Source organism: Neophocaena asiaeorientalis, unplaced genomic scaffold (genome assembly GCF_003031525.2).
Source record: "Neophocaena asiaeorientalis asiaeorientalis breed wild unplaced genomic scaffold, Neophocaena_asiaeorientalis_V1.1 scaffold124, whole genome shotgun sequence".
Taxonomy (NCBI): domain Eukaryota; kingdom Metazoa; phylum Chordata; class Mammalia; order Artiodactyla; family Phocoenidae; genus Neophocaena; species Neophocaena asiaeorientalis.
Genome location: NW_020174135.1, coordinates 13,041,983 through 13,064,691, shown reverse-complemented (window position 1 = coordinate 13,064,691; position 22,709 = coordinate 13,041,983). Strand labels below are relative to the sequence as shown.

At 39.2% G+C, this 22,709-nt stretch overlaps 1 protein-coding gene across 2 annotated transcripts in view; it reads right to left on the bottom strand.

The window, feature by feature from the left end:
• Positions 1–1,882: 1,882 nt before the first annotated feature.
• PIGN (phosphatidylinositol glycan anchor biosynthesis class N) overlaps positions 1,883–22,709 on the bottom strand; it is a 102,237-nt gene continuing 81,410 nt past the window's right edge. The window contains exons 29-30 of one of the 2 annotated variants that reach the window (XM_024754924.1): positions 21,886–21,938; positions 1,883–2,193 (exon numbers count right to left, since the gene is read on the bottom strand). In XM_024754924.1, coding sequence (XP_024610692.1) covers positions 2,070–2,193; positions 21,886–21,938 — 177 coding nt within the window. In that variant the 3' untranslated portion in view covers positions 1,883–2,069. Of the gene's footprint in view, positions 2,194–18,833; positions 19,190–21,885; positions 21,939–22,709 lie in introns of those variants that run through there. The other variant, XM_024754925.1, reaches the window with a different exon arrangement.

Below are 22,709 nucleotides of genomic sequence, written 5' to 3'. Positions count from 1 at the left end.
GCATTTCAAAACACTTCAAGATATTCTGATAAGCTGTGCAATAGAAAAGGCCCATCCAGTGCACTGTTCCCAGGTGAGTCTGAGGGGTCCTGTCACAGTAGAGCAAGGCTGGCCTGTGGCTGTAGGGGCAATTCATGTTTTGTAAATTCACACTGACTTGAAACAATATTAAAAAGATATGCTTCGAAAAGCAAAATAAAGATAAAGCACAGAGCACCTTTTACCATGTTGTAATAAAATATTAATTCCTCTGTGTGAAAATCTGGAGAAAGAAGAAAGGCAAAACTAGATATAAAAGGAAAAATAATAAGTGTTTATAAAGTCAGTTTTCTATGACTTGTGAAAAGACTGATCAAAAATCCTTTGAGGCAATGTGAAAGTTCATGGGTTCTCCACCTGCCAATACCGTTTCAGCAGCTTCTTAGCTGTCCACCTAGATTTCATATTACAGACTGCATGAGGTCTTACATTGACATCAATACGTCTCTTGTTTTTTGTACTATAATGCTTTCGCTGGTATACCATGAAGTACTATCAAAAGTCAATTATAACTATACTTCATCATAAATAGGAATTAAGAAAGTACATTTTGCCAAACTGATTTTCAAATCTCCTAAATTGTATCTGTTCACTCACCTGCCAATTTGAAAAATCTGCTAATTTGTAGAGGGCTTCCTCATCATTAATAATGAATTAGTGATGCTATAACTTAATTCAAAATCAATTACTTTTTAAAAATGGGACTCAGACCAAGAAAGCTTAGCATCAGCCAAACTCTCCCGGCTCACCATGGGCAAAAGGCCAACTCCACAGTGACATCTAAAGGTCACTTTATGAAGAATCCAAATAAAAATTACTCTCAAAATATTTTGTCCATTAAAATTAGTTTATGAATACAAATTAAACTTTAACGAGAGAACTTTGGGCCTTTGAGCTAGAATCTCACAACCAGAAAGAAAAGCAATTTTAACACTGACTTATGATATTTTCAGAAAGTTTAACCATTGATTTAAAGAATTCTGTTGGAATAATACATGATAAAAGCTTTGGAAGTAACAGTTATTGAATCTACAATTAAAAACTAATCATTTAGGGGCTTCCCTGGTGGTGCAGTGGTTAAGAATCCGCCTGCCAATGCAGAGGACATGGGTTTGAGCCCTGGTCTGGGAAGATCCCACATGCTGCGGAGCAACTAAGCCCATGCACCACAACTACTGAGCCTGCGCTCTAGAGCCCGTGCTCTGCAACAAGAGAAAGCCTGCGCACAGCAACGAAGACCCAATGCAGCCAAAAATAAATAAATAAAATAAAAATTTTAAACCCCCCCAAAAACTAATCATTTAAATCTCTTTCCCCATGGACAAGACACAAATAACAAGCTTTTTCTGCTTTTCTATCTCCAGAAATTCCATGAGAATCCAGAAATGGAAAAAAAAAAAAAGTGAAGGTAAAACCTGCATCTAGCTGATTATGAAAACTAAAAAAGCACTAAAAAGCATAAAATAGTATTGCTGAATACAGAAGAAAAATGAAAAACACCTGCAAACATTTTCCTACACATCCTGACTGTCTTTCTAATGTTGTTTAGTAGTTAGAACTACTTGCAAAACAAGTGCTGAGAGTTGATAAATATTTATGGTGCCACCTGGTGATTTACTTCATGTTCAGCCAGTGCATTGATTTTGGATGTGATCAGTACTGCCCCCTCAGGAGCACATTCTCCTCTGCATATAATACAGGAAGCTGTACAGCTGGGGACCAGAGATTGTTACAGGTGCTCTGAAACATCGGTGAGAGAAGTTGCCAACTAAAGGAAAAAATGAAAATGCAGAATGCTTTACTCTGCTTTTCCACAGATGTAACCATGACTTCATGCAAAACCTAAAGAAAATGGAAGCTCCTTTATTCCAGATAACCCATAAATTCAGAATTCCACATATAATTTCCTTTAGATGAGCAGAGTATGTTATACATTAATATCCATCTCATTTATGAATCCTTGAAAAGATTTTAGTTGACAAGGAGAATGAGAACCAGGATCTGGATGCTGAGTGATGGCTTTGGCAACATCATGTGAGGTGGCTTTTGGGTCTGCCACAGAGTTTGAGTTTCTTTGTTGTGAGCATCTGTGCCAGGCCATTGAGAAACACCAGAAAGATGGTCAAGGACATGACAATCACGTAGTGGCTGATGCTACAGAAGGAGAAAAAGAAACACGTTACAGGCAGAGAGAACACATAAGAGGAAAAGCATAAGATTCCTCTAACTAATGTTTCTAAATGTACAGTTGATCCTTGAACAACTCAGGGATTAGGGGTGCTGACCCTCTGAGAAGTCGAAAATCAGCTTATAACTTTATAGTTGGCCCTCAGCATCCAAGGTTCCTAAGTATCTATGGTTTGGCATCCTCGCATTCAACCAACCACGGATCTTGTAGTACTACAGCATTTACTATTGAAAAGAATCCACATATAAGTGGATCCATGCAGTTCAAACCCATGTTGTTCAAGGGTCAACTGTGTATATAAAATACACAGAATTACAGAGGATACCAATGATTTTGAAATAGATATCAATACGTTAAAAAGAACAAATTTGTTGTAGAAGTAGTGATGAACATAATATTTTGAGATAGCTCCAACAACTATAATGATATGAAAATGTCTGAGTGATATTAGTAGTGCCTGTGTCTTTGTCACCATTAGAAACTGAATTTTAAAATTTAGCTTTTAGAAAAATAAAGATAATTTCCCCCCCTCTAATTCTTATATACTCTGAATAATATCCACAGACTCCCCATGATGTCCCCAAGTTAAGTATTCTGATGTTTTAGACCATGCCATCCCATGTTTTGACATAAGTTAGAAGTACTTTGACAAAAGTACCAGCCACAAAGAAAGAAAAATGTTACCCAAACTCAAATTCAGTGAAGTGAAAGTTTTAGTCAAAGAATCTAAACAAAAGAAAAGGGACACATCTCTCTATTAATCTCAGAGTCAAAGCTACTATCCCCAAGACTTCTGGAAGAAGATAGAATACGCTTAAAATTACTCAATCCCAGTTCCCATCTATCAGCAATATTAAATGTTCAGTTGTTCTTTTTTTTTTCAGTTTTTCTTTTTAAACACAGTACATAGTACATGGCTTGATGATAAATTTGGAAATATGGAAAGAAATTTAGGACACAGATCTGACAAATGTGCGACAAAGCAGAGGCTTCCTATAGTGATACTAGTACAGTACTGCCCAAGCTAAGCTTCAGTGCAGATTGGCAAGTTTATTCACAGTGCCTATCAGAGTTGTGTTTACCTGTCTAACTTCATAATAGATTCACACATTTTACACCCTTCAACAAAGGTGAAGGGAAGGTTCCGCAGGCCTGTAACCAAGCTGGCTTGATGAAGGGAGGTCATATTTTCTCCCCTTTCCTCTCCTCTACCCCCAGCAAACAGAAGTCCTGGTGTGGGTTAAAGAAGCCCCTTCCCAAGAATGGCCCCCAGGGCAAGCCCCAGGGAACTTGTCTTAGGGCATCTGGGAAGGTGCCTTTTGGGTGCCTGTAAAACAGGCCGATCACAGAGAGGGACATGGAGACTAAGGGGAAAGGGAACAGCGGCCTGCAGGCCTCCCTCCCACCTTCTCAATAACTCCAGTCCAGTAGGTGGGCAGCCCCCCAAAATGTCAAACTGCTGGCCCTAGGCCAACCTAGGCAAAGCTTCACTGTGCTGTCAGGTAACTGCCCCATAGGCAAGGCCCCTCAAGGCCAGGAAAGAAGGGCCTCTACTCGATGCAGCTTTTATTTATTTATTTATTTTTGGTATTGTTATAAGCTTTTAAGCAAGAACCTCCAATTGTAAAGCTTTATGGTTTGATAGGATTTCCTTTGGAAAGGCACTGATGCCTCTTTAGAATCTTTCTCTAGGTTCACTGGTTCATCTTGTAAAGTAAATTTGATATAGAAGAGTTGGCTAATTAAAAAATAAGAATGAGAACTAGTTATGTTAGAAATCTGGTTCTGGACTAGGGTAGGCTCCTGACCTAAAAAGAAAACAATAAAATTAGATCTTCAACTGCTAGCCAAATATTAACATTAAGTTAAGAGTTTTGAAATGTTTGTTTATTTTCACTGTAAAAATAATGTAATAGAATATTGGACCTGGAATTTTCTTCTACTTAAATTTATGGGTGTATGTGTTTGTGTGTATGTGTGTTTGTATATATTTTTTTAACCCTGAATGAATATGATATAGCTCTTATCTACCACTTAATTATGTAGATTTTACAAAGCTACTTTCCAACTTCAGTAGCTACAGAGGAAATAAATCACTGATAATTATTTATTTAAAAATGAAAACAATGATAAGACATTTTTATCATTCTACAAAGCCCTTCTGGGAATAAAACTATCTAGATATTTATTTTAACAGAATGCTCTTGAACAACTCATGCCAAAATAGACAAGATTATATTACCAAAATTATGTGAGTTATGCTGAAATTTTATCACACTTAAGTTGGTAACCGGTTGACTGATCTTACTTTAAACATCTTCCAAAGTGGGGCAATTCAAGTTTATCACAGCACAGAGGTGTTAGAAAACTAGAAGCTTTAAAAAAAAAAATCAGAAAATCTTCCTTTTCCTGGAGATGGAGTAGGTAGGTGTACTTTCCCCTATTCTTCCTGCCAAGTACAACAAAAACCCTGGGAATTGTATATAAAAGAAACATAAGAAGACTGAACAGTGGATAGAATACACACAGGTTAAGGATCTTGGGACCCAAGGAATGACACAGTGGGTAGTTCCCTGGATTTTCTTTTTGCTGGAACAAATTGGAACAAACCAGAAATGCCAATGGACATAGCCCAACCCACCCCCGAAACAACCCAACATGATAACAAAAGCCTACTCTCTAGCCAAAGGACAGACAAGGAATGGGGCAGGCCCAAAAGACGGAAAACTTTTAGACAGTAACTGTTCCACTTCAGGCAGAAACCACAGAAAAAAGGGTGGTTCGGCTCCTACCTGCTCCAGCAAAGGCCGAGTGGGGAGCCTACACTTCCACCCTCACCAGGCTTTGATGAGGTACTCCAACCCCCATCCATCCCTGACCCTGAACCCCCATGGCATGAGAGAACACTGAGTAGGAAAGCTGGTACTTTCACCCAAACCTGGCAGTGACAAGCAATTCCCACTGCCCGACAGTGTCAGTGGAGACCACGTGAGAAGCCTCGACTTGCACCCCCGTCCAGCAGTAATGAGGGCCCCCTTCACTGGGGTAGTATCAGACGAGGCCCAGTGGAAAGTCATTCACCTCCGCCCAGAGTTAACAAGGCCATTCCCCTCCCCACTGTGATGTTAGTGGAGGTCATGTAGGGGAGCAATAAGGACTTCCAGCCCTTCCTAGCCACGGAAATACCAGGGGAGGCCCAGTGGGGAACTGTAATTCCTTCCCCTCCTCTGTAATAACGAGGAGACCCCTTTGGGCGTCAATGGAGGCTGAATGGGGAACCTGGATTTCTACTCCAGTCAGTCAAAAAACAGTTTGGTAGTTTCTTATAAAACTAAACATGCAACTACTATATGACCCAGCAAGTGTACTTCTGGACATTTATCCCAAAGAAATAAAAACTGATGTTCACAAGAATGTTTAGAGGCTTAATTCATAATAGCCCCAAACTGGAAATAACCTCAAAGTTCTTCAATGGGTGAATGACTAAACAAACTGTGGTACATCGGTACTACAGAATACTACTCCAAAATAAGAAGGAATGAACCACTGAAACACACAACAACCTGGATGCATCAACGGAGAATTACGCTGAGCAAAGAAAGCTAATCCCATCATGTTACATACTGTATAATTAACGTTACATACTGTATAATCCCACATATGTCACACTCATGAAATAACAAAACTACAGAAGTGAAAAAAAGTTAATGGTTGCTAGGGGTTAAGGAGGAATGGAAGCAGGAAGGAAGTGGTTTTGCCAATAAAAGGGCAACACGAAGGATCCTGTGTTGATAGAAGCTGTTCTGTATCTTGACAATATGAACGTCAATATCCTGGTTGTTCTATAGCTTTGTTGCATGAAGTTACCCTTGGGGGTAACTGGGTAAAGGGAGTACAGGATTTCTGTATTATTTCTTACAATCTCACGTGAACCCATAATTATGTCAAAATGTTTAATTGAAAACAACTGGCAGTTTGCAGACAGCACAAAAACAGCAGGTGGGCTGGCTTGTGCTAAAGGGTCATAGATTGCTGACCTCTGCCCTAGGCTGTCAGGTCCCTGGAGGCAGGGACCACGGTCCCTGTTTCTCTCCCCATTTCATCTTTAAGGTCCAATTCAAGGCCCTGTGGGCCCTTCAATATTTGTTAAATTATTAAAAATGGTAATTTGTAATTAAAAGAAATCAGAAAATCTTCTTTTGTTTTATATACCCTGGCAGATTTAGCCTGGACTGAAATCAGACTCCCCTAAAATAAAAGTCATAGACATATAATCAAAATTAAATGATAAAAGACAAAATCCCAAAATATTTAAAGAAACAAAGAGTCTCCCAAAATGAAGTAAAACTAGCCCTAGGAGATATTAAAACATAAAGATAAGTGTAATTCTGGCATTAGAATCAATAATCAGAACCAGGGAGGGGAACAGAAAGCACCGTACACTAAAGATAAAGGAACCATCACAAAAAACTCATGACTGTTCTGGCTAGGCTCACTTTAATTTTATGGGCACAGATGAGATTTGGTTCTCATGAATGCCTCAATTCTGACTGCACACTTGTGAATTATTTTTCTGTCTCCAAGTCAAACCATTTAATGTCCTTTCTTCTCTCCTCAAAGTTCTATCACCTTCCTCCCCTCTCAGGAGATGACTTTGCTTATTTGAGAAAACTTTACTGAGAGCTAAGAGAGAACTTCTCTTCTTGCCCCCAACCTACTAAAACACCCATATCTGTCCATATTTCCTCCTGCACCTGATCCTGTCTAAAACAAACCCCTCCACTTCCATTTTGGATCCTGTTTCAACTCTCCTACAAAAGGACTTTACTTTTGCAATGATTCCCCCTCTCTCTCATAGCGACATTTTCCCCTTCTCTAAAGCGAGCAAAGCTGTCACCACGCAGATGTGTAATTTCTCTCATCCTAAAAATAAAAGAAAAACTCTTCCAAGATCCCATGGCTTCCTCTGGCACCATCCTAATCTAAGGCATTTTAAATTTGATATGTAAAACCCAGCTCTTAATTTCCCAAATCTTCCTTCATCAACCTCACTTTTCTGAGGGGCTTCTCCATCTCGGGAAATGGCTTTACTGTTCATTCACTTAGTTACTCAAGATAAAAAACCTAGGCGTCACCCTTGATTCTCACCTTTTCTTCTCCTAGCACATCCAGTCCATTAACAACTTCCACTCACCTCTCTTTCAGAATACTTTGTAAATCTAGCCTCTTGTTACCATTTTGAATCACTGCCCTAGTCGAAGCTGTCATCATCTCTAGTTTAGAATACTGCAAGAGCCTATTAACCAATCTTCCTCTTCCCTCTCTCGATCCCTGAGTATGTTCTCCATATTGGCCAAAGTGTTGTTTCCAAATATAAAGCGTATCAAATACTTCCCTGCTCAAGAGTCTAATGCTTTGCCTTATACTTGGAATAAATTCCTAATTCCTTACAATGACCTTCAAAGCCATAAGTGACATCAACTGTCTTTCTGAACTCTCTCCCTACCATGTTTCTCCTCACATCTTTCTTGTTACAATAACCTTCATGTTTTTAAAAGTAATGACATCGGGAAATGGTTATCATAGAAAGCCAACTTAAAAAAAAACAAACCTGTATATGTTTGCATATAAATAAAGTCTAAAAGGAGATACATCAACCTGTTGGACAGAGGTTAACTCTGAGACATTGAATTATGTGTGACTTCTTACTTTTTCTACATGCTTTCTGTATTTTCTACAGTGAGCTTGTGATACGTTTCTATTTATGTGATGTTTACAAATTATGACATAGAACTCTTGGCCAAGCTCATAATTATCACAGAAATCTTCAACTCTCTCCCATTTCTGTTCCTCACAGGACTTCAAAATCTGCAATCGTTCCTGAGATAAAAGTCCTCAACCCAATAAGCTGGATATAATAGTCACAATTCTTCATGTTATAAGAAGGTTCACTCCCCAACCCAGGGACTGGAGTTTGGAGTCAGAGGTGAGATGAGGGACGGAATGCAAACTGCCCAGTCTACAGCCTCGAGGATCAAATCCAGGACAGCCCAATCTGACCCTGGTTCCATGGGAAGACCAGGCAAGGAGGTTAGGAGGCAGGTAGATGAAGAAAAGCCATGAGGACTGTAAAAAGTCACACTATAAAATGAATACACAGAATGTGGCCTATCCATACAATGGAACACTATTCAGCAATGAAAGGGAACAAAGTACTGATCCATGCTACAACATAAAGGAATGCCAAAAACATCACACTAACTGGAGGAAGACAGATGTGAAAGACTACATATCGTATGATTCCATTTATTGAAATGTCCAGAATAGGCAAATCTGTAGAGACAGAAAGCAGAGTAGTGGTTTCCTGGGGCCAGGTATGGGAATTGCATAGAACTGAATTAGGCACGGGAGAATTTTTTCAGTGATGGAAATATTCAAAAACTAGATTGTGGTGATGGTTGCACAACTCCATAAATCTGCTGAAAAATCACTGAAGTGATTTAAATCATTTAAAACCTTAAAATGGATGAATTTTGTGATATATAAATTATACCTCAATAAAGCTGTAAAAAAAAAAGAAGAGATTATATTCTAGCAGATGTTTTTTCCATTAAATTTTACTATCAATTTTAGGTGTTTTTAAAAACTTTAAAATATTAAATATGACTTGATCTCTTAACAAAGTAGTTTTGTAAAACCAGAAAGTAGGTGACCCATCCTCAAATTTAGTGACAGTCTATTTATAAAAGGTATTCCACAGATCACCTATCTCCTTGGCCTGAAGTGGCCTGAAATCATGGACTCTTGGCTCATTTAAGCTAACATCGATGGCAGGGAACAGTTGTGAAGCTCATCTTCTTTGTGCCACTGAGTCTAAGGCATTCAGTTTGTTATATTTTCCATCAATCAAGTCTTGGTGTCATCATAGCATAGCAGAGTTAAAGGGGCATCAAATTTCTACTTGCAATGAGTTCCGCTGTTCCCACTCTCTTCCCTTGACTATTTTGACAGCATTTAAATCAGTAATTCTAAAGGTATATATATGAGATGGTAGAGGGACAGGGTCTGTGTGTGGAGGGGCATACAGAATCACCAGGCAGGCCTGTTCAATGTGTACAATGGGTGATAAAAGGTTGATTATACTTCTCAATTAGGATAATGGGCAATAGAAGCAGGTCCTACCTGTCAGATGTACTGGGGAAGAAACAGGTTGAGAATCATTGATTTTAATAAAGCTTAGTATTCATTGTCAAGTGTAAAGATATTTTATGGCACTTATTAATTACATTTAGGAGGATATTAAAATATTACTGGACTTAAGTTTTCACTATATCTAAAGATAGAAGTGATACTTTAGTTGTCATTTATACTTTAATAATGTATAACAATAGTGCATGTAGGAAACAAAGTCCAAATGAATACCACTATCAAACTAAAGTGCAAACTGATGATGATGGCTATTCACCTCATATCAAATACATTCAGAACATACATTTAAATCTATGTTTTTATAGTTATGAAAATTCCCTCAAAGGAATTTTTTCTCTAGTTTAAAAAATGCACTTCTCTCAGTATGGAATATAAAAGGCAATACTCTGTAAAGTTTACGGCCTGCTATAAATGAAGAAACTGTGTAAAAGATCAAAAGAAGAAAATGCTAAATTATAGCTCTGTCGGCCCAACCCAGTTTCATGGCCTGAGTAGGGTATTTTTCACATGGCTGTTGAAAAAAACACCTGATGCCACAAGGTTCTCCAGAAAACCACTGAAATTACACCCACGGTTTCAGGTGATCATACTGACTGGAGTGTATTCCTTTAACAGTTTCCATTAAAGTCTGGTAAAATCTGCTCCAAAGATGCATTTTGAACATATTGGACTACACTTACAAACAGATATCCTGTCTTATGCCCTAGCAATGCAATCTTTATTTTTAAAGACACTCTTATTTATTAACCTGAAACTCATAGGTGAGGAATCTCTCCAACCTATTTTGAAAACCCACTGCAGTCCCCACAACGGCACTACAGACATTACAGATACATGTCAGACTGCATTCATGGGGGTCATTAGCCCCTAGTCCTCTCTCAAATTCTAGGACAGGTTCTCACCATTTATGTATTTATAAAGCAATAAAATTTATAAAGCAATAAAAAGGACAAAAGGACAACATTCCATTCCTGTGAATAATAGGCATGGAATGGCTGAAGTTATTAACTGTGTTACTAATACAAAGGAGTTTGGAAATAAAATTTGTCACAAAGGGAAACCACTGCAGGAGCACAATTCAAATAACCCTGGTTCCCATTAAGGAAATTATGACAGTAAGTTTAATAATATCTGCAACATGACAAGGAACTGCTCAGCTTTTCAAATGTATATCCACATAGGAATAATTAGAAAGCCAAAACTTAAAAGCAATATTCTCACAAATAAAATGCAGGAAAAAGTGGAATAATGAAGTTTCGATAGGGGAACCTTATTATACGGTGCTTTAGTTTTGGATCTTGAAGTGTATTTTCCCCCACTATCCAAGCCTTTTCCTGGCAATCAATCAGATGCTTATGAAGATGCATGAACCACTTCTGCGCACTAGACCTGTATCACATGTTTCACTGCAGTACTATATGCCATTACTGCTATACAGGATGCAAAGGAAAGATTTTAGAATTCTAACTCACCAACAAGAGCAGCAGCAGCAACGAAAACCTCACCTTGCAGCATCAATTGGGGCAATTCCACTTAGAAAGCTTAATTCCACTAACTCAGATTTCATTTTGTCTCTGCACCCCAACCTCTTCCACCTCCCCACTCCCCATCATCTTCCTTTCTTAAGTAGGCATCTTTTGTACAATACAATAAAAGACAAAGAAGACAAACAGAGCAGAGCAAAGAGATATTTCAGCAGGAATGACCGGGATAGGATGTGGGTAATTTATGTAGGATAGTTCAATGTTCTCAGCCTGATGAATAGAACTGAGCTCTGAAATCTGAAGTCTCTCAGAGCAAGCATCCCATTTTACCTATGGGAGTTAGACTCGTGATGATGAAGCATTAAGACTGAGATAAACTGAGGTTTAACATACTTATTAACTGGCTACGCCTTTATTCTCTTCCCATCCACTTTGGATTTTTAATGTTGTATAGATGAGGATGTGAAGATTACACCGGGACAAAAGGCATAAACCAGGACTGCTCCAGGTAAACCTGGACACATGATCCCTGTGTGTGTAGGGCAGCTCCCTTTATAAAAAAATACTATTACCACAAAATATTTCTACAGCACAGTTTTTACCCTGTATAGCATTAATTAATTATATACTATTTTAATATGTAGTATAAATGAAGTACAGTACTGAACCACAGGGTTAACGTCCTTTTCTCATGGCTAGTGCTGCTGAGGGAGGGGTCATTAATGCATTCACAGCCTACAAGTGCTAATGCACCATTCTGTTTCTCTTGGTTTGAACGATGCTCATTGTTTGTTTTATGCCTCTGCAGTCTCTTTTTTGCTATTATTTTGTGCTCTGATGAACACTTTATTTCCCATGATGGTTGTGTAAAGGAATGCAAGGAAGAGGCCTGGAGGTACCACACACGTGCCAAGAAGAACATCTCACTAGATACTAAATTCAAGTTTTGCAATGGGTCAAAGCCTCTTTTAGTAACAAAAATAAAGATAGATAAACTGGACTATATCAAAATTTAAAACTTCTGTGCAAAGGACATAATCAACAGAGTGAAAAAGCAAATCACAGAATGGGAGAAAATATTTGCAAATCATATATCTGATAAGGGGTTAATGTCCAAAATACATAAAGAACTCCTACCACTCAACAATAAAAAACCAAATAACCCAAATGAAAAATGGGCCAAGGACTTGACCAGATATTTTGCCAAAGAAGACATACAAATAGCCAACAAGCACATGAAAAATGCTCAACGTCATGACACATTAGGGAAATGCAAGTCAAAACTACAATGAGATATACTTCACACACATCAGGGTGGCTACTATCAAAAAAAGAAAAGAAAACAAGGATTGGTGAGAATGTGGAGAAATTCGTCTTCTGCACTACTGGTAGGAATAAAATGGCACAACTGCTATGAAACACATTATGGCAATTCCTCCAAAGATTAAAAACAGAACTACCATATGATCCAGCAATCTCATTTCTGGGTGTGCATCTCAAAGAACTGACAGCAGGGACTCGAATGGATAATGAACTCCCATGTTATAGTAGCATTATTCACAATAGCGAAAGGTGGGAGCAACCTGTGTGCCCACTGATGGGTGAATGGATAGACAAAACGTGATATATACATACAACGGAATATTATTCAGCCTTCAAAAGGAAGGAAACTCTGATACATGCTATAACATGGATGAACCTTCAGGACATTACCCTAAGTGAAATTAGCCAGATGTGAAAGGACAAATATTGTGTGATTCCACCTATACGAGGTACCTAGAGTAGCCAAACTCATAGAGACAGGAAGTAGAAAAGTGGATTCCAGGGGCTGAGGGGAAGGGAAAATGGGGAGCTGCTGTTTAATGGGTATAGAGATTCAGTTATGCAAGATGAAAAAGTTCTGGAGATTAGTTGTACAGCAATGTGAATATATTTAATAAAACTGAGCTGTACACTTTAAAATGGTTAAGGTGATTTTTTTGTTATGTATATATTATGATAATTTTTTTAAAGAAAAGAAAAACCTTATCAAGGAAAAAGACTGTCAAAGTTGGCAATTTGGATTTAGTGCAAAGTACTATGACATGGTAACGGGCCCTGTAATATCACTGAAGCCTGGGAGGACAGACCTTGAAGGAAGCAGGAAAAAATTATGCCTGGAAGCACAGAATAACTTCAGGGATCAAAAGAGAACTGAAGCCCGACTGTTAAGGTTATGCCAGGAGCACTTAAGGATAATGCTTAATCACCCTGATGGTGCTGGTTTAGTTAGTTCCTCCATTTCCAGACACATTCTACCCCACCCGTCACTCCACAGAATGAACGTGTATAAAAAAGGCAGTCAAGATTCCTAACTCCTAGGCAATAATTCACTTGTGGAAGTAACATCGAAAATATTAAAGCTCCAGTGGCACCAGAGTACATGGCTGCTCACTTATATGCCAACAGAATGTACACTGTAGTTTTGTATCCAAGGTTCTCCAAGTTAAGGTTCCCAAAGGCTATTTTCTGGAAATTTGTTTATCCAAAACCTAAGGTTTCTGAAATTCAACTTATTTATCACACTCCAGATGAGTAGGCATTGGGCTTTTTCACCTCTATGCTTTGCTCATATCCATTCTGTCCGCCGAAAATACTCTAAGTCTCCTAACTGAAATTATACCCTTCATTCAAGGCCCAGCTCAAATGCTGACCTTGAGCAATGTTTTCTCAGTCATTGAAGTTGGAATTGAAGCGGCCTCCATTTGGTATTCACATAACGCTTAAGCACATGCTGCCTCGTATTACAGTTATTCTGTCTTACAACCCTGCATGCAGGGGCCACGTGTCAGAGTCATATCCTTCCAGGGCTGGAATATTCCTTATAAGTTATACAGTAGAACTTCCCCCTCAGTGCTCGAATTCCCTATGAAAAACTCTGATGCAGGAGTTATCTATCTCTAGCAGTGGGGCATCACCAAGTCTTGAGAAGGCAATCCCATTCATCTTTGGGCCCTTGGTAACACCTGGGGATGCTTCATGGATGGTGAATGCTCACTATATACTTTTTCCTGAAGAAATGATCTATATATTAAATGTACATACAATTCCAAAAACTGAAACCTACGTATTCCATGTTATTGTTAAAGTCTTTCAGAGCCAGTTTCCTCTGCTGTAAAGTAGAAATAATTATATTTTCTTCACATCATTGTCATTAAAACTAATGAAATAACCTATGGAAAACTCCTAATACACTGTGTGCAATAAATGACATTTTAATACTAATTATTATATCAATTTAATACCTTTCTCAATAATCCTTAACTTTACTCATTTGCTGCTTAATTTAATCTGGCTTTTCCCCAGATTTGGGTATAAGTTTTTTTCTGTGGCAAAACAATCCAATCCTCCAAAAGGTTTCTGGAAACTTCTAGTGATCCCAGAAAGGAGGAGAGAGAAACATGATTGCATTAAATTCCTTAAAACAGTTTAACTTAACATTTCTAAAGAAAGACATTGCAGAATTTTCCAGAGAAAAACGGTGACTATCTTTAAACAAGCAACATGAAAGACTGGGAAAGAGAGAAAATAATTTTTGGACAAAGAAGGATACAGGACTTCCGGAGTGGATCAAGGGCTGATGTTGATGCCAGAAGGTGGAAAATGAAATGCTAAAAAGGGTGTTCTTTCTCTTTCTCTCTCTTTCCCTCCCTCTCTTCTCCCCTGCCTCCTCCCCACCGCTCCCTTTCTCTTTTTCTTCCTTCTTTCTTTTTCTTCTTTTTGATGAAACAGTATATTACTAGAGATGAAGCAAAGAAAAAGTAATTTGAGGGGTTGGTGTTGAGGGGAACGTTCTGCTAATTAAGTTTTCGATGAAAGACTGAAGATGACAGAAAGGGAACAGGGCCAACAGTGCTGAATGGAATGGGATCCGTGAAGAACTGACAAGAAATGGATGTGAACAAGAGGGCACAATGTAATGAGAAAGACAGGCTTAGAGTTGTTGCTCAATAGGTACTTGTTGAGTGAAAGCATGAAAGACTAAATAAGTCAGTAAGTGGGGGAAAAGGTCCTGAATTCTGGGATCCAATGCTGAAAAGAAATCTCCTCTACTGGAGTCCTGAGTATAAGGTAAACAAGGTCAGCAAAGGTGACGCAGCTAACGAAAATTTCTGATCAGGGCCTTGCTCATGGGTATCTTGATTCATCACTATGTCCTTGAATTTGCCCTTGACTCTCTGTAGCCCTAGCAAAAGTCCTTCTAGGACACACACAAAGCCTCAGAATTTCATAAGCATCACAGTACTGCAGCGTTTCTTTAACCGTATCTTTTAACTCTCCTAGGAAGAGGGTCTTCTTTATGTCACAAGGTTTTTCTCTCAACCACCAGTGTGAGACTATCTGTTGCCATCTTCTGACATAAATAAGACGCCACTTTGCCAGCCGTGCAGTTTGGCAGTGTGTGTGCTTGGGTCTGTGGTGCCTGTCGGCAGCCTGCACACCCCGTGACGGCCTTCCCCTAGCAGAAAGCTGCCACCGGCCTCATTCCCTGCTTCTCAGTATTTTCTCTTTGAGGACACAACTCCGCTCTGTACACTCAACAAAGGCCTCTGGCACAAAACAGGACTTTTCTGACCTAAGATGCCCTTACTCTTGGCCCATTCCCTCTTAATCAATATTTCTTTCTCCTGTAAATCCTAGATTTATATAATTCAAAACTTTGCAGTGAATAGTTCCTTTGCAACAATCACAAACATGGGATTAGACACAGAGCCACTTTTCAAAAAGAGGTTATTAGAATTACAAAACAAAGACTCTGGGGAATTCTAAGTAGAGGCACTTAGGGTCAGTGGGAATACACAGCCCTGGTGCCCAAGTGCTGCCTCCCTGACCTGCTCAGCCATTTACAGGCTCTGTGGCATGAGCAAGTCGCACTCTCCTTAGGGCCACAGGGTCCTCAACTGTAAAAGGAGCCAGTAAATATATCTGTGGTGGAAAATAATGTGTACTTCACAGTGCTATGATAAAGATCACATGAAATAATGTGCTGGAAGATACTGTAAACATGGTGGCACAATACCAGTGTTGGTTATTAGTGCTACAGCTGTGACCGGGGCAAGCCTTTGGCATCCTGAGCTCAAACTCAAGTTTGAACTTCTGTCTTGTTTTGCCTTTTGCCAAATATAAACAGATTCCCTGGTCTCTGAACTGCCTGTATCACGCCTCTCAGGGCCCATGTCTCAAATAAACAACTGCTGGGTACGAGATTCTGTGTTGCAACGCCTTGCTCTGACCTTGCAGGGATGGGTCACTACTCTACTCTGTGAACGGGCTTACTACATTTGAGCCCCGATGCTGGACCCCAGTTTTGACACAGGGTAACCAGATCTAGGGACATTCATGCCTTCCAACTATAATATCATTCCTCACATCACTCATGGCTGAAACAAAATGATAAAATCTCAAAAGGAGGTGTGAGAGTATTCCCATGTGATAACTGCCCTATTTCTCCTTCCCTTTCCAATTAAGCTTGAAAGAGTGGTCTGGACTTAAAACTCTACTTCCTGACCTCCCATTTCATTTATGACTTTCCCTTTAATTTTTTTTTTTTATTTGGAACCTTTTTTTGTTGGTCTTATTTCAGTATATTAACAATATACTTATTCCCTGTTTCTCTTCCTCTTCCTCATTTTTATTTTTTTAATAGTCATCAGTTTTATACACATCAGTGTATACATGTCAATCCCAATCTCCCAGTTCATCACACCACCACCGCCACCCCCCCGCCACTTTCCCCCCTTGGTGTCCATAAGTTTGTTCTCTACATCTGTGTCTCAATTTCTGCCCTGCAAACAGGTTCATCGGTCCTTGCCTTTTCATGTTGTCTATCTTTCTGTGAATGTGGTTTTTGTTCCACAGGCTGCAGGAATGTAGTTCTTCTTGCTTCTTCTGTCTGCCCTCTGGTGTATAAGGCTATCTAAGAGGGTTGTGCAAGTTTCCTGATGGGAGGGACTGGTGGTGGGTAGAGCTGACTTTTGCTCTGGTGGGCCGAGCTCAGTAAAACTTTAATCCACTTGACTGCTCATGGCTGGGGCTGGGTTCCCTCCCTGTTGGTTGTTTGGCCTGAGGCAGCCCAACACTGGAGCCTACCTGGGCTCTTTGGTGGGGCTAATGACAGACTCTGGGAGGGCTCATGCCAGGGAGCAGTTCCCAGAACTTCTGCTGCCAGTGTCCTTGTCCCCACAGTGAGCCACAGCCACCCCCCACCTCTGCAGGAGACCCTCAAACACTAGCAGGTAGGTCTGGCTCAGTCTCCTATGGGGTCACTGCTCCTTCCCCTGGGTCCCGATGTGCACACTACTTTGTGTGTGCCCTCCAAGAGAGGAGTCTCTGTTTCCCCCAGTCCTGTCAGAGTCCCACAATCAAATCCCGCTAGCCTTCAAAGTCTGTTTCTCTAGGAATTCCTCCTCCCGTTGCTGGACCCCCAGGTTAGGAAGCCTGATGTGGGGCTCAGAACCTTCACTCCAGTGGGTTGACTTTTGTGGTATAAGTGTTCTCCAGTCTGTGAGTCACCCACCCAGCAGTTATGGGATTTGATTTTACTGTGATTGCACCCCTCCTACCATCTCATTGTTGCTTCTCCTTTGTCTTTAGATGTGGAGTATCTTTTTTTGGTGAGTTCCAGTGTCTTCCTGTCGATGATTGTCCAGAAGCTAGTTGTGATTCCGGTGCTCTCACAGAGAGAGTGAGAGCACGTCCTTCTACTCTGCCATCTTGGTTCAGGGCTTCCCTTTAACTTTTATCTGAGTCATACACACAGCGTTAAAAAAGCAAAATAAGGGAGAAAGGCTTACAATGAAAAGTAATACCCCTCATTCTTTCTTACCCACTTCTCAAGCAACCACTCTAACTGCTTCCCTTTTTAGACCTTCTGGTGGTTACCTCCTTGATATGAATTAGTATCTTTACATTGCTGTTTATTGATGCTGTTTATTGATTTACATTGCATCAATTTAAAACATCATTTATTAAGTCTCTGCTAGGCAAGAGGAGGATTTGGCTGACTTATACTATACCCTACTCATGTCAATTTTAGATAGTTATTTTAGTTCTTTCCTTATGAAACAACTTTGAAGTATAATTTATATATAAGAAAATGAAACCATTTTAAGTATCCGGTTAAATGAGTATTGTCAAATGATTCACCCATGTAACCATCATCACAGTCAAGACGTAGAACACTTCCATCATTCCAAAAGTTTCCACATGCCCATTTATAGGCATGCTTACCCTAATTCCCAGGCCCAGACAACAATTGATCAGCTTTCTGTGACTATAGATTAATTCTGTCTGTTCTAGAATTTTACATAAATGATATAATACAATATGTACTCTTAATGCACCTGGTTTCTTTTACTCATTAAAAAAATTTTAAGATTCCTCCATGTAGTTGGGTTCATCAGTTGTTCATTTTTTTATTAATAAGTAGTTTTCCATTTTATGGATATAGCATAATTTGTTTATCCATTCAAGTGCTGATAAACATCTGGGTTGTTTCCAGATTTTGGTTATTATTAATAAAGCTACTATGAAAATTCCTGTACAAGTCTTCTGTGTACATATTTTTTCCTTCTCTTGGGTAGGTATCTAGGAATAGAATTGCTATTCTATTCAGAATAGCAATCAGAGGGTAGTGTTAAGTTTTTAAGAAAGTCTTGGTTTCCTCTAGGTCTAACTCACATATAGGATAGTTGCCAGTAAGTTGTGGGTATGTAATAAAAATTGCTATGTCATGTTTCAGGATTAGCAAGAGGGGTGCCTGCCTCTGCCCTTTGGGCTGGGGTGGAAGGAAGCTATGAATGCTAGAGTGGAGGACAGTTTTTCTATGAGGTAGAAGCACATGTGTCACAGCAGTGAAATTCTTCACATCTCCTCAGCCTCTTTCCAGGTGTCCTCTGGTTTTTCCCTGGGAGTAAAATGCAGAAAGTAGTACTTCCTGCGTGGGGATGAAGGAAGGAGGAAAGAGGCCATGGAGAGCCCACTGGTACCATGACTGGATTGAGAGACATGCAGTTAATCCCCTTCCTCACTCCTGAGCTCCATATTACTGTCCGAATGAGCCTGGAGCCTGTGGGCTTTTCTGTTCCTTTGGCAGCATTCGCTGATAGATTCTGGGCTGCTTCTTCCTCTCTTGGATTATCCATCTTCTAGGAATTTGTTGAACTTGCGTTTGCTGATGGTCATTTTTCTATTCTCTTCACTTTTGCTGGGTTTGTTATTTTATTGAAGACTTGGTAGAGAGGAGAAAAATGATTATCTTTGGTCTGTGGTCCTCACCCAGAAATCAATGGATTTGATTCAGTGCAGACGTCTAATATTAAATCTTACCCCGAACCGTCCCTGGCCAAGCTCATCAATGACCCACTGTTTAATCCAATGCATGTCTTTATGTCTTCTCCTACTTACTCTCTCTGTAACATCTCAATAACCTCCCTCCTTCCTGAATGTTCTTTTGATTTCCACCACACTACTCTCACCTGGTTTCCTCCTGCCTTTCTGGCCACTTCTTTCAGCCTCATTGCCACACCTCCTGTTCTCTACCCATAAATATAAGTGGTTCCTTAAGGTGCCATTAGATCTTTGCCTTTATTTATGCTATACATTCTCCCTAGATCTTGTGACCCAATGCGCTCTTCTAAATACTACTCTTGCAGTGTCTAAACAGTCCTTCTCCTGACAAGCCTTCCCTTACCCTGCAAGGCTGAGGTAGGTACTCTGACTAAAGTCCCCACAGCACCCAAGAGACTATTCTAGAAATTCTCACACTGCACCATATTGTCTGCTCATGAGTCTGTTTCCTCCTCCAACCCTAAGCTCCCTGAGAGCCTGAGAATGTGCTTTTCATCCCCAGAAATTCATCTGGTGCATAGCGGGTTATCAATAAATATTTGCCCTGTTGAATTGAGATCATGGATATTTAAAAATGGTTTGTGTTTTATGCATGATATTACTGGTAATAACAGTGAAATTCGTACTTTGAAGAAAAAAATTTGCCAAGTAAAGATAAACCTCAAGCGAATCAGAGAAAATCAAATCCTTAATTTGTGTAATATAAATTAATGATGCTGTGCAGAAATTAATGATGCACATTTTCATGTGAGAATTATATCCTCTTCATTCCTTCATATCTCTTTAGAGCCAAAACCAATATAAATTTCTCCCATCAAAAAGTCTCAAACCCATGTTATAGCGGCATTATTCACAATAGCCAAAAGGGGGAAACAACTCAAGTGTCCACTGATGGATGAATGGGTAAATAAAATGTGGTCTGTACACAATGGAACATTATACAGCCTTCAAAAGGAAGGAAATTCTGACACATGCTATAACATGGATAAACCTTGAATATATTATGCTAAGTGAAATAATTCAGTCACAAAAGGGCAAATACTGTACAATTTAATTTATGTGAGCTATCCTAGAGTAGTCAAATACATAGAAACAGAAATTATAATGTTGGTTGCCAGGGCTGGTGGAGATGGGGAATGAGTTTTTTGCAAGATGAAAACCATTATGGAGATGGAATGATAATGATAGTTGTACAACAATGTGAATGTCCTTAATGCCACTGAATTCTACACTTGAAAAGGGTTAAGATGGTAAATTTTATATTATGTATACTTTGCTATAATTAAGAATAAAATAAAAAGTCTCATATGTAATAATGCTATATTTTGTCAGGATATTTTCCAAACAAAATTCTGACATGTTTAAAATGAAAATAAATTAATCAAATTATGGAGATAATAAGGAGAGGTATCTCAAATACAAGAAACATTATGAAGGATAAAAACATAATAATAGTTCCCATTTATTGGAGCTTATTTGATGCCAGGCACTGTGCTAAACGCTTTAGATGGATTAATTCATTCAAAACGACAAGAGACAGAGAGAGATTAGAGACGTTAAGTCACTTGCTGTCAGTCTTACAGCTAAAAAGTGGCAGAAATAGATCAATCCCAGGAGCTCTGGCTTAAAGCCCATACGATGACCTACTACCTGCCTGGACACTTTGGGATCAGAGGGCTGGTGAGAAGGACACATTAAAACTTTCCCTAAGCTTCAAATTTAAGAGACTAATGAAAACAAAATTAACGACCTATGGAGTACCCTCTTTGTGCCTAGCACACAAGGAATGAAAGAGAGTCAAATCAGCTGACTATCAAGGGAGACAGACCTCTATATAAATAACAAGGCGGTACAAGCCTCAGCTGCCTAAGAGGTAGGAACAGAGGAGAGGACTTGTAATCGAGTACCTCACCCAAACCTACACAATTCCTGGCTGAACAAATACTGACTAAAGGAAATAAAATTAGTCTATAAAAATGTATTCTATCTCTGAATGCATTTGAAAACAAAAAGGCAAAAGGATCAACCTTGCTTTCTTCCCCTCAAAGAGAAGAAATTTAACAGATTATGGCAATCATTGACGTTCAAATCACAATAAACAGGAAACTGACATTTTGTTCAGATTATACTTTAAATAACAATGTTATAGGTATCACATGTTAACATGTTCCCATATTGAAGATTCTAGGAGGCATATGATGATTACATGAAATGTAAACTGCCACAGAAAATTCACACTGCAACTTGAATAGCTTCATTGTTCTTGAGTGAGATTGAGAGATTATGAGAACACAGACACTGGAGTGATCTATCCCAGATTCAAGCAGTTTTCCTTGTACCTTCCTGCTGTTCTGCATTTCTTTCAGACTTAACATCTGTCCCCACATCATCCCAAGGAAACACCTGATAATGTGTTAATGCCAAGAACTGGAGGGACGTGTCTCACCTCCAGAGGTTTAAAATAATTGCTACTTGCTATGCTTACTTCAAAAATCAAATTGAAATCTTCTATACTAAGATACCAAGTTACTATTTTTCACTGCACTCTGAAGAATTCTATGTGAATATATACTATACCTTGTTCCAATATCAAGCCAGCTGCCATAATCTTTAATCAAGAAGAAAAAATGCTGTAAAATAAAACAAAATATGGCTTCATTAAAAACAAAGGCTATATAGATTCAGCCTAAAAGCAACTTTGTTTTAGGATTATGTCCTTCAGATTTCTGACCCCTCAGAACCACTATCTGACTGGAATCAGTAAGAATTCGCCCTTTATTGAAATTTTTGCTTGGACTAAAATGAGCAATAGCTTAAAAGCCACAAACAGCATTGCCATTCAATCATATAAGCACAAAAGTGACATCTTGAATAACTAGAAGAAAACCCAGCCAACTTTCATAAAAGACACTAAGTATCGATAATACCAAAGACTGCAGTGAAAGGACGCCATATCATCTATTCATCAGCAAACATTTACTGATCGCCTACTATGTGCTAATCGTTGTGTTAGGTCCTGGAGATAAACTCTCTTTCAGGAGATTTATAATCTAGTGACTGATTCAGTCAATTTATCAGGCACGTGTGTGTGTGTGTGTGTGTGATGAGTGTTATGACTGGAAATACAGGCAAGTACAGGAGCACAAAGAAAGGGGCACACACCCCAGCTGGGGTAATAAGGGAAGGTTGTCCCAATAAAAAGTCTAAAAATCTAAGTGACAAGTAAGAGTCAGAGGAAAGAGGAGGTTGGAGAGATCTGGGGAGAAGTTTGTTTCTGACAGAGGGAGTAACACTTATAAACATCAAGAGTCCAGGTAGAGCTTGGCAGGTCCAAGGTGAGGCTGGGGTAGAGGAAACAAGGAGGGAGAGGAGAGATACAATGCCAGTCAGGTAAGCAGAAC